Source organism: Eucyclogobius newberryi, unplaced genomic scaffold (genome assembly GCF_026437365.1).
Source record: "Eucyclogobius newberryi isolate DKJ021-1_F unplaced genomic scaffold, fEucNew1.0.hap1 SCAF_3, whole genome shotgun sequence".
Taxonomy (NCBI): domain Eukaryota; kingdom Metazoa; phylum Chordata; class Actinopteri; order Gobiiformes; family Gobiidae; genus Eucyclogobius; species Eucyclogobius newberryi.
The window spans coordinates 37,135,035-37,147,471 of record NW_027315945.1 but is presented as its reverse complement, the minus strand read 5'-3'; the positions used below and the strand labels follow the sequence as shown (position 1 = coordinate 37,147,471).

Sequence of the window (12,437 nt, the reverse complement as noted above, 5' to 3'; positions counted from 1 at the left end):
TGCGTGTGTAAAAATGGCCGCCATAGACACGTAAACGGCGTGTGTTTTATTCATGTGCATTATCTCTCGTCTGACCGGAGCTCGTGTCGCTGCACGCGCAATTAAACCCGACGCCCACGTCTGTTTGGACCCGACACTGTGGCGTTCATGTGCGAGAGAACAAACCCACTCAACATCGAAAGCAACCACATCAACGTAAGTCCAGCTGAAAAGAAGAACACCAGGGCATTCTCACATTACAGGTATTCTTATTGATAACAAATATAAAAAAACAAACCTGGCACCACCTGATTGTAAAATCTAGAATGAAATATGTCAATCTGCTATTTTTGCAACTATAATACTGACCTACCAGGGGGCGACGGTGGAACAGAAACCAAAAATACATATTTAACCATCACAGGGACTTAAGGAGAATGTAAAAATGTTACTTAATTCTCCTTTAAAGCTGTACCGCCACCGGGATGAGCTTCCTTATTCTCTGCTTTCCCTTTTAAAAAGCAACTTAGGACTCACTTCTTCAAACACACATTCTAGCCCAATGTACGATATATTGTCAGTTAATTGCATTGTAATATCCTGTTATATTTGTTGTATTATGTGTTTTTACCGTAGCCTGTGAAGCACTCTGTGACTAAAATGTACTTAATGACGTAGATTTCCCTGGATTTTGGACATTTTTGTCAATTGCTAGCTAAAATTGCAAAGTGGTTTAACTCCAGCTTTAACCAAGTCATACAGTCCTCGTGTCTTTGTGCAAAACACTTCGCTGCTAACTCGCGTTCCACTGTTCCAGAAGCTTCTTTACATTTACTCATCCTCCGCGGCGAGGCTAAACCCTGGTGTGCGAGTGTGTGCCGGTATCCACGTGCGTTTACATCTATCACTGGCACTCAGCTAAAGGCCAGCCCCGCCCCCTCTCCATCCATCTGGTCGCCCGCGGCTCGACCCAATGGCCGCTCCCGACGAGGCGGGGGTCATAAATGCCACTGAAAACACACATTTTCACTAATGTCAAACACCATCGATCGGAGGGACTATCAGAGCATTTGAACGGCGCGGGATCCATACGGCATTGATCGTGGGACATTAGCGCGACTACTGTAAACACCGACGGACGCGGCGATTGGTCGATCGGCTCGCCGCACCGATACGGGGACGTATTAGCATCTAAATCACAAATGGTCGCGGGCCAAATCGACGGCGGGACGGCGAGGGCGGGGATGGACCCAGGAAGGGCTCGCGGCGTACTGCGCTTCGTACCGTCGCAGACCCTGAACTGGTCCGAACGGAGGCGCTGAACATTGCGTCGCTTTACGCCCGAGGACACGTTTTAAGCTGCTTCACTCACACGGCGGCGACAGGAGCGTGAGGATGGAAGTGGATCTGGACGATGAATCAAAGATGGTGTCGTATCGGTGTCAGCGGCGCATGATCCTATAACGTTTTTGTTTTTTTGGCCTTTTTTGAATTTTGAATTCCTCAACTCCCCAAGCCGCGCGGGCCGAGAGCGACGCTAGGCCAAATCTGACAAAGCGCAAAACTTTTAGGCGCTTCGCTTTCGCACCTTTTTTCATAGTTTTGGGGGGAAACTTATACTCCAGAGTGACTTATGTGATATTATTTGTTATTTTCACACTGACAACCACAAGAGGGCACTCTAGGCTCTAAGCGACGCAGAAGAAGAATCTGCACCTCCTCTGGAGTTTGTGGAGTTGTTTAGAAGTGACACAGAGGAAGAAGAATTCAATGGATTTAGTGATTTGGGGTAAAACTGATGCTTTGGTAAACTTGTTAGCATGTTCTTTATGCTATAGTTATCTGAATAACTGTTCATATGTTACGTTAACATACCAGACACTTACCACAGTTCTGTCTGTGCCTCATGTAGCTGAAGGTGTTAGCGTTAGCATACGTCATGTAGCTGAAGGTGTTATCGTTAGCATACGTACACCTATTCACCATGTTCTCTCATCTGTTATTATTTTAAACTGTGTAAAAGATGAAATGTCTGTTCTTGGTCTTGGATTTTATCAAATAAATGTCCCCCAAAAATATGACTTATACTCCAGTGCGACTTATATATGTGTTTTTCTTCTCTATTATGCATTTTTTGCTCTCCACATCCGCCCTTTTCTCAACATCGATTTCCCCGTAAAAAACAAATGGCACGGCTCTGATTTCTCCTGAGCGGCGGCGGTGGAGGCGGCGGCGTGAGGTGGTGGTGGTGGTGCGGGCCCCGGGGACGCATCACCCTCGCGCCGGCTGCAGGTGCCATGTTGGATTGATGGAGAACGCTTAGGGCCATTGGATTACCGAGTTTTTACGACGCTCGACAATCAGCCGCGCCACCCCCCACGCGTCCCCCCCCCCCCCGCCATGAGACGACGGGGCCCTGCCTGCTCCGAGCCGAGCCGGCGCGGGGGCCGTAAATCTGGGACGGCGACAACGGCGAAAAACAAGAGCATTTTAGAGGTTCACTACAAAACATGTACCCAAAGTAATGACCCAAGTTTAGAGTAATACATTAGTCTAATAAATATGTATAGACGTATTATTATTATTATTATTAGTATTACTATGTATTTATTATTATTTATTTATTTTATTAATGTATTTAATTTATTTTATTTATTTTGTATTTATTTATGTATTTTATTTTTAATTAATTAATTATTATTGCGGTGCTTTAAAATTTGTATTTCCGAAATGTCTAACTTAAAATGATAGAAAACACGCTTTTAAAAACGACACCTCTTTTCCCGATGATGTATTTAATCGTTGTAGCGCCATCTGTTGTCGGTGTTAGGGTTGAGCCGCGAAAAAGTCACTAAATGAAGCCCTTAGGAGACGTGACCGTTGTGCCATCAGAGCCGTGCGTGTTTGAATCACTAACATTCAAATCAAGTTAAAGCATATTTTGGTGGCAATTTTATTCCTGCACTTGATAAAAAATGTATGACTTTCTGTTTTTTTTCGTTTTTGTTTGTTAATTTGAGCAACATAAAAGAATAATTTAAATCAGCGGGTGTCGAAACATAATAGAAAACAATAAATGAACCTCATTGAGTCGTCATAATTCAAACTGTCCAAACTCCTTCAATAAAGTTTCTGTGTTTGAATGAGTTTATTTTCCTTTTCACAATGCAAAGTTTCTCATGAATCTATGGACTGGGTTATGGCCACAGTTTACACATTCTGGATTTGGAGGAGGTGGAGCAGGTGGAGGAGGCGGAGCAGGATGAGGAGGTGGAGCTGGATGAGGAGGTGGAGCTGGAAGAGAAGGTGGAGCAGGAGCAAGGGGAGGAGGCAGAAGAGGTGGAGGAGGGAGAGCAAGATGAATAGGTGGAAGAGGCGGAGCTGGATGAGCAGGGGAAAGAGGCGGAGCTGGATGAGCAGGTGGAGCAGGATGAGGAGGCGGAGCAGGTGGAGGAGGCGGAGCTGGATGAGCAGGTGGAACAGATGGAGCAGGTGGAGGAGGCGGAGCTGGATGAGCAGGTGGAGCAGAATGAGGAGGCGGAGCAGGTGGAAGAGGCGGAGCTGGAAGAGCAGGTGGAACAGGTGGAGCAGGAGCAGGTGGAGGAGGCGGAGCTGGATGAGCAGGTGGAACAGGTGGAGCAGGAGAAGGTGGAGGAGGCGGAGCTGGATGAGCAGGTGGAACAGGTGGAGCAGGAGAAGGTGGAGGAGGCGGAGCTGGATGAGCAGGTGGAACAGGTGGAGCAGGAGAAGGTGGAGGAGGCGGAGCAGGTGGAGCATTCACGCCTGACATTGGAGTCGTAATGAATCTAATCTAAAATTGTCTGAAATAAAATGAAATGTTCCATATTTCTTGAAACACGCAGACATTTTCAGACTTTCTTCTTTCGTCTTTTGATCCATTTTAGTTTGTTTTTTAGAAGTGCAAACTACAGGGGCCCTGAGGGGCCCTGAGGGGCCAAACCAGCATCAAGTCCTAAAGTATTTCTAAAGCATGTTTTCTTCAGATTTGAGCTCATAAAAAGAAGGATAAAAAGGTTGATGGGGCTGATATTAATAACAAGAGTCTGTATTTTCTTTGGCTGTTTCCACGGCGATGAACACGAAATAAAACAACTCTAAACCAACAAGTGTTTTTGTTTGACCTGAACCAACAACGAGTGATTTCTGTTTCCACCGACAGCGAAGAAAATAAACGTGTCTTCTGTTTGTCTTCAGCCTCGTGGTCAAACTCTGACCGTTTGACCGTTTGACGCCACTAAACACTGTAAAAAGTCTGGACCGTAAATGTACGAAAGAGGGAGTGTCGGTCAGTGTCGGTCAGTGTTGTTAAAATGTGTTGTTGACTGTGTCCATGGCAACTAATCGATTGTATAACAGTGTTTTGATTATTTGGTGCCACCTCAGAGAGAAACTGGACTAAACCAGGACTAAACCTGGACTAAACCAGGACTAAACGAGGACTAAACCATGACTAAACCATGACTAAACCAGGGCTAAACCATGACTAAACCAGGACTAAACCAGGATTAAACCAGAACTAAACCAACTCCAACCCAAACCATGAATCTTGAGTAGATTCTGTCCATGTTTCGTCCTCAAAACATTTGCTTTTTCAAATGGAATTCTCCAAGATGTGTCTAAAAATGTAATCTCGTAAAAAACGGCGTCCAACAGGAAACGAAGCCGTCGTAAATCGTGGCTTTCGCTCATCGCTTCCTCCTGGTGTCCTTGCTCTCCGTCTGAGCCCTGCTGCCCTGCGTCTGCGGCCGTGGCCAACATCAAACTCTCAAAGCCGACGGGAGTTATGGTCCTCGGGCCTCAGGAGTTATGGTCCTCGGGCCTCCGGAGTTATGGACCTCGGGCCTCAGGAGTTATGGACCTCGGGCCTCAGGAGCTATGGTCCTCGGGCCTCAGGAGTCATGGACCTCGGGCCTCAGGAGTTATGGATGTCGGGCCTCACGAGTTATGGACCTCGGGCCTCAGGAGTTCTGGTCCTCGGGCCTCCGGAGTTATGGACCTCGGGCCTCAGGAGTTATGGTCCTCGGGCCTCCGGAGTTATGGACCTCGGGCCTCAGGAGTTATGGTCCTCGGGCCTTCGGAGTTATGGACCTCCGGAGTTATGGTCCTCGGGCCTCCGGAGTTATGGACCTCGGGCCTCAGGAGTTATGGTCCTCGGGCCTTCGGAGTTATGGACCTCCGGAGTTATGGTCCTCGGGCCTCAAGAGTTATGGTCCTCGGGCCTCCGGAGTTATGGACCTTGGGCCTCCGGAGTTATGGATGTCGGGCCTCAGGAGTTATGGACCTCGGGCCTTGGGCCTCAGGAGTTATGGACCTTGGGCCTCAGAGATTTGTTTTGAGAGTTTAACACAAAAAAAGGTCCAGAACCAGAAATGTTCAAGGGTGTGAGATGGTCATGTCGGTCGGATAAAAGAGAAGAACCTGTTCTCCTGTCTCAATAGGAGAATGTTTGTGCGGCGACGCCAAAATACACACATATATACAAAGTGCAGTAGTAGAATTAATACACCGTCACACAGATCTTCAGTGTGTCGTTATTCCTCACACAGACCTTCAGCGTGTCCTTCAGCGTGTCATTGTTCCTCACGATCTTCAGTGTGTCATTGTTCCACACACAGATCTTCAGCGTGTCATTGTTCCTCACACAGATCTTCAGCGTGTCATTGTTCCTCACACAGATCTTCAGCGTGTCATTGTTCCTCACACAGACCTTCAGCGTGTCATTGTTCCTCACACAGATCTTCAGCGTGTCATTGTTCCTCACACAGATCTTCAGCGTGTCATTATTCCTCACACAGATCTTCAGCGTGTCATTGTTCCTCACACAGATCTTCAGCGTGTCATTGTTCCTCACACAGATCTTCAGTGTGTCATTGTTCCTCACACAGATCTTCAGTGTGTCATTGTTCCTCACAGATCTTCAGTGTGTCATTGTTCCTCACACAGATCTTCAGCGTGTCATTGTTCCTCACAGATCTTCAGCGTGTCATTGTTCCTCACACAGATCTTCAGCGTGTCATTGTTCCTCACACAGATCTTCAGCGTGTCATTGTTCCTCACACAGATCTTCAGCGTGTCATTGTTCCTCACAGATCTTCAGCGTGTCATTGTTCCTCACACACAGATCTTCAGTGTGTCATTGTTCTTCTTTCACTTCAGTTCAGATCTGTAGTACATTAGTTTCTGCTTCTCTTTAGATGTTTTCTCGACTTGATGCCAATGATTTGACCCTTCTCAAAAACACTGAGGTCTCATTCATGACCACGGGATTCGTCTTTCCACAGGGATGTATCAGAAATGCATCAGTCATGAACAACATTAGACTAGTTGTGTAGGTTCTTGTATTTTTAGTAAACATATAGTGTTCCAATTAGAAACCAGGAACATTACAATAAAAAACATTGTAACATAAGAACAGTGATTAAAGGTTTAAATGGCCGGGATGTGACTCAGGAGAATGGTTCCAGGGGCCCAACATCTACATCAAACTTTGATGAACCTGGTTCAGTCCCTGGGTTTAATTCCTCTGGCTCAGTGCTATTTTGGGTTAGGGGTTAGGGGTTAGGGTTAGAGGTTAGGGGTTAGGGTTAGGGATTAGAGGTTAAGGTTAGAACTGCAGGAGAAATGTACACATTATAGTCAGGTTTGGCAGTTTGGGTTAGGGTTAGAGTCAGGGAGTTAGGGGTTGGGGGGTTAGGGGGTTAGGGTTAGAGTTAGAGTTAGGGGTTATGGTTTGGACTGCAGGAGAAATGTACTTAGGGTTATAGTTAGGGTTAGGGGGTTAGGGTTAGGGGGTTTGGGTAAGGAGGTTAGGGTTAGGGTTAGGGTTTAGGGTTAGAACTGCAGGAGAAATGTACATATTATAGTCAGGTCTGGCAGTCTCAACATCCTCCAAACTGTAACAAAAGGACCAAGACCAGTTTTTGTAAAGAACCTATAATTGCGCGAGGCAGAAGCTCCGGCCGTCACTGCGTCTGAGGATCGTGATGAGGAACATTTTTGCTCGGTGATTGCATTATCATAAAGAGAAAAATGAATCTGAATGTGTCTGTAGATAACTCTTGGTAATGGCAATGCGCCGATGTTGTCGTGATTGCACAACGTGAAAAACACCAATGGAGTGGTGATGGTCCATGGAGGAATCCAGACTGCACAAAGACTCATGGGCGGTGGAGGAGGACAATACGGCCAGTGAAAGTAAGAAGCGCGTAAATAGAGTTACGTGGAAGGAGGACAACGGTGGGCGGGATTTTCTTCTTTTTGAAAACTTGATGTTTGACACAAGCAGCCCAATGTCCAAAAGACTTCTAGAATCTAAGATGTATTTCTGAAACAAAATGCAACGTTGAGTGGATTCCTCGTTTGTCCATGAGTTTGACTCGTCTCTGCCACGGCCTAAGTATAGTCTATAGTATCGAAAACTGAAGGGGAGATTTTACTATGACCTATTCTAGACGAGCCTGTGTCCCTCTGTCTGGAGTTTTTCAGGCTCTAAAAGCTCTTATCTGGAAATGGAAATGCTCCAGTCCTAGTTCAGTCCTGGTTCAGTCCCGGTTCAGTCCCGGTTCAGTCCTGGTCCGTAAGAGTAGGATCTCTCCTTCACTGTGCTTCTACTTTTTCACTTGTTTTTTGTAGTTTTTCCTACAGAGGACGGTCTAAGGACAAGGGATGCTAGGACAGTTTTAGGACAAACCCTAAACATGACTCTTTCCCTGTTTTAAAACTTTCTGATGGCAAAAACCAATAATTTAGTTCAGCCCTGTGAGGATACTGCTGTTGTGATTTTGGGCTTCGCAAAAATGCGATTTATATATAATTAACCCACCATTTCTGTTGAAAGAGGGATTTGGGGCAAAGTCATAATTACATTCATTATTATGATTATGAAAATTACTTTTTGATTGAATATGATCATGTTATGTTCATTAGTTAGGTATAGACCCTGTTGTGGCTACAAACTCTTTAAAAGTGTAAATATTTGAAAAATGAATGGGAATTTTCCTTAAGCACCAGATAATCCAGTTTCAGTATCGTTTTTTGCTACCTGCGGTCATATTGCTTCTAGTTGCTAATGTAAACAAATGTAAACTCCAAGGAAACATACATTGAGTGCCCAGATTCTTAGTATTACATAAGTTCCTAGGCAATTCTAGCTTTTCAGATCAGATTAAATTATATCTTCCTGAAAAGCCATTGAAAAAGCTATAATAGAAGCAATGTAGTGCCCTGCCCTGATATCCACGTGGTCTCTGCCCTGATATCCACGTGGTATCTGCCCTGACACCCACGTGGTATCTACCCTGACATCCACGTGGTATCTACCCTGGCATCCACGTGGTATCTGCCCTGACATCCACGTGGTATCTGCCCTGACATCCACGTGGTATCTGCCCTGACACCCACGTGGTATCTGCCCTGACATCCACGTGGTATCTGCCCTGACATCCACGTGGTATCTGCCCTGACATCCACGTGGTATCTGCCCTGACATCCACGTGGTATCTGCCCTGACATCCACGTGGTATCTGCCCTGACATCCACGTGGTATCTGCCCTGACACCCATGTGGTATCTGCCCTGACACCCTCGTGGTATCTGCCCTGACATCCATGTGGTATCTGCCCTGACATCCACGTGGTATCTGCCCTGACATCCATGTGGTATCTGCCCTGCCCTGACATCCACGTGGTATCTGCCCTGCCCTGACATCCACGTGGTATCTGCCCTGCCCTGACATCCACGTGGTATCTGCCCTGACATCCACGTGGTATCTACCCTGACATCCATGGGGTATCTACCCTGGCATCCACGTGGTATCTGCCCTGACATCCACGTGGTATCTGCCCTGACATCCACGTGGTATCTGCCCTGACATCCACGTGGTATCTGCCCTGCCCTGACATCCACGTGGTATCTGCCCTGCCCTGACATCCACGTGGTATCTGCCCTGACATCCACGTGGTATCTACCCTGACATCCATGGGGTATCTACCCTGGCATCCACGTGGTATCTGCCCTGACATCCAAGTGGTATCTACCCTGACATCCATGGGGTATCTACCCTGGCATCCACGTGGTATCTGCCCTGACATCCATGGGGTATCTGCTCTGACATCCACGTAGTATCTGCCCTGACATCCACGTGGTATCTGCTCTGACATCCACGTGGTATCTGCCCTGACATCCATGGGGTATCTGCTCTGACATCCACGTAGTATCTGCCCTGACATCCACGTGGTATCTGCTCTGACATCCACGTGGTATCTGCCCTGACATCCATGGGGTATCTGCTCTGACATCCACGTAGTATCTGCCCTGACATCCACGTGGTATCTGCTCTGACATCCACGTGGTATCTGCCCTGACATCCATGGGGTATCTGCTCTGACATCCATGTGGTATCTGCTCTGACATTCATGTGGTATCTACCCTGGCATCCACGTGGTATCTGCCCTGCCCTGAAATCCATGTGGTATCTGCCCTGACACCCATGTGGTATCTGCTCTGACATCCACGTGGTATCTACCCTGACATCCACGTGGTATCTGCCCTGACATCCACGTGGTATCTGCCCTGCATGACGTTGGTTTGTATCCCGGGCCAGTAACGCTACAAGAAACATTAGCAAACATTCCAACTTTTTACATGAATATTCATAAAAAAATGTAATTTGTGTGTGTGCTTGCGGCGATGAGATGGTTCCTCACACACAGGCGGCGTCCGTGGGTCAGAGCGCCTCCTTCAGGCAGGTTAGTCAGCAGCAGCAGCCACAGCAGAAGCCTCGGCCATGGGCAGGAAGCGAGGGAAGAGCAGGAGAAGCAGCAGGACAGGGAGGAGCATGGACGGGGGCAAAAGACGCACCACGAGCTAGGACCAGAGAGGGACCAGAAGAGGACCAGAGAAGAATCAGAGAAGGACCAGAGAAGGACCAGAGAGGGACCAGAAGAGGACCAGAGAAGAATCAGAGAAGGACCAGAGAAGGACCAGAGAGGGACCAGAAGAGGACCAGAGAAGAATCAGAGAAGGAATGAGAGAAGGACCAGAGAAGAATCAGAGAAGGAATGAGAAAGGGACCAGAAGAGGGACCAAAGAGGGACCAGAAGAGGACCAGAGAAGAATCAGAGAAGGAATGAGAAAGGGACCAGAAGAGGGACCAAAGAGGGACCAGAAAACGACCAGAGAAGAATCAGAGAAGGAATCAGAGAAGGACCCGAAGAGGACCAGAGAGGGACCAGAAGAGGACCAGAGAAGGATCAGAGAAGAAATCGGAGAAGGACCAGACAAAGACCAAAGAGGGATTAGAGAAGGGCCAGAGAAGAATGACCAGAGAGAGAAGTACCAGAGAAGCAATCAGAGAAGGACCAAAGAGGGATGATTTGAGAAGGACCAGAGATGGAATCAGAGGAGGAGGAAAGAGGGAGCAGAAGGGGGAGGGTGGACAACCATGGCAAACGTCAGCCCCTTTTACACAGAAACTTAAGTCTAATGTACCTTCTATGTCTGTTGGTCGAATTCACACAAAGAGAATCGTTTGTGTTGAATAAAAACTGGCACAAACATAGAAGGGCATGATAGCAAAACTTCATGAAGTAGAAATAATGACTTATGTTTTCACAACTTTGAGAAGATCAGAAGAGACTTAAGTAAAGTACGGACAGTCTTTGAATGACGCAGAGTTTCTTTTCAAATTACACTGTCACAAATATGTCTCTTCTAAAGATTAATCCAAAAAAACAGTTGCAGAGAAACTGGAGTAAGGCGAACATTGTGCCAACTTGTGTTTGCAGCGTAGGTCCGTGTATTTGTAAAAGGATATTTTTTCACTCAAGGACACTTTTGTTGGGTTTTAGATCTGAGTAAACACATTTAAAACCCTTCATTCATAAAAGGTGAGTGTGTGATCAGACTGTGTAAAAGAGGCTGTGGCAGAAGCATGAGGATGACAGAACATTCCAGAGTCTGTGAGGTGTTCAGGAGCAACGATTGTTTCACATTTGTTAATATTTATATTTTGTTGACTTCAAAACAAATTTCTCATGAGCCCCAAATTTAGTTTTAATAGCGGTCAGTGGCAGGGTTATTCAACTTACACATTATTAATCAACCGGAGGTGGAAAGAGAGCTGAAAATGTGTACTGAAGTAGAAGTACTTTATGGCTAAAAATGTACTCAATTACAAATACTGCTGCCAAATGAGTACTTATGCAAATGTACGCATTGAAATACTACTCAAAGTTCTAAAATTGTTAGTGATTTGAGCAACATGATTCACAGTAAAGTGTTTGAATTTAGTTTCTTTCCACCCCTGGACCTAACCCCTAACCCCTAACCCCTAACCCCTAACCCCTAACCCCTACCCCCCTAACCCTGTACTCCGATTTGAACATATATTTATAGTTTCAGGTGCACTTTGCTGCCTTTTTCGAGATGTTACACTGACATTAGAATCAGAAAAAGGTTTAATTCCAATGTCAGTGAATAAAAACATGATTCACGAACTATAAACTGTCTTCTGTGATAAGGTGCAACATGAAACAACAAAAAAATAATAAAAAGGTAAGAATAAAAAAAATACTAAATACGATAAAAACTAAACGTATACTAAATATATTGACCGAATATATACACACAATTTGGTCATATCCGTTATAGTTGTCCTCTAACTTGGACGACAGCGCCACCTGCAGTCCGGCCTTTTCAGAACCGCGTCCCAGGTGTTTCTCTCACACCGATGGCCGTGACCGTAGACCGGGACGAGGGGGCACGACGACTCTCTCACACCTGGGACGCGGTTCTGACGAGGCCGGACTGCAGGTGGCGCTGTCGTCCCGTTTGCCTTTCTCGGAGCGGTCGGACGGCAACAACTAAATCGGTTTAAATCTGTTGATCCGATGTGTCGCTGCAGCAGAGTGCGGCTGAAACTATAACTTGCTACCGTATTTTCAGGACTTTAAGTAGCACCTTTTTTCATAGTTTTGGCCGGGGTGCGACTTATACTTAATATTTATACTTATATACTTATGCTCCGGAGTGACTTATATGTGATATTATTTGTTATTGTCACACTTGCAACCGCATTTCATGACCATCTTTTAAAAAATACTGGCCCATGAAGCCGTGAATCAAAGCATAAGGAACATTGACAAAAGAACATGTTTGCGCACGCAGTTAAATTAGGAGTCAAGTGTTGTTAAGTCTTTTATTAAAACGTTGACAAGTGTTTATATATATATATATCTCCATATGACAAAGCTCTGTATGATGTATTACAATCTGGCTTTAGTAAATACATTAATCTCCAAAACACACACACTCACACTCGGCCCGTTTAAAACAAGCTTTTTAAAACACTATTAACAGTCTCGGCTGCATCAGAGGAGGCGCGGCTCATCCCATTAGCCACGACGCTAGCTGCTATTTTAGGTCCGTTCTAGTGTTACA

General features: G+C 46.0%; 1 protein-coding gene across 3 annotated transcripts in view; it reads right to left on the bottom strand.

The window, feature by feature from the left end:
• Positions 1-12,437, bottom strand: part of grik2 (glutamate receptor, ionotropic, kainate 2) — a 472,281-nt gene that overhangs the window by 17,183 nt on the left and 442,661 nt on the right. Inside the window, exon 16 of one of the 3 annotated variants that reach the window (XM_072460040.1) lies at positions 9,704-9,863. The exons of 1 other annotated variant lie outside the window; for it this stretch is intronic. In XM_072460040.1, coding sequence (XP_072316141.1) covers positions 9,747-9,863 — 117 coding nt within the window. In that variant the 3' untranslated portion in view covers positions 9,704-9,746. The remainder of the gene's footprint in view (positions 1-9,703; positions 9,864-12,437) is intronic. One more of the 3 variants, XM_072460041.1, reaches the window with a different exon arrangement.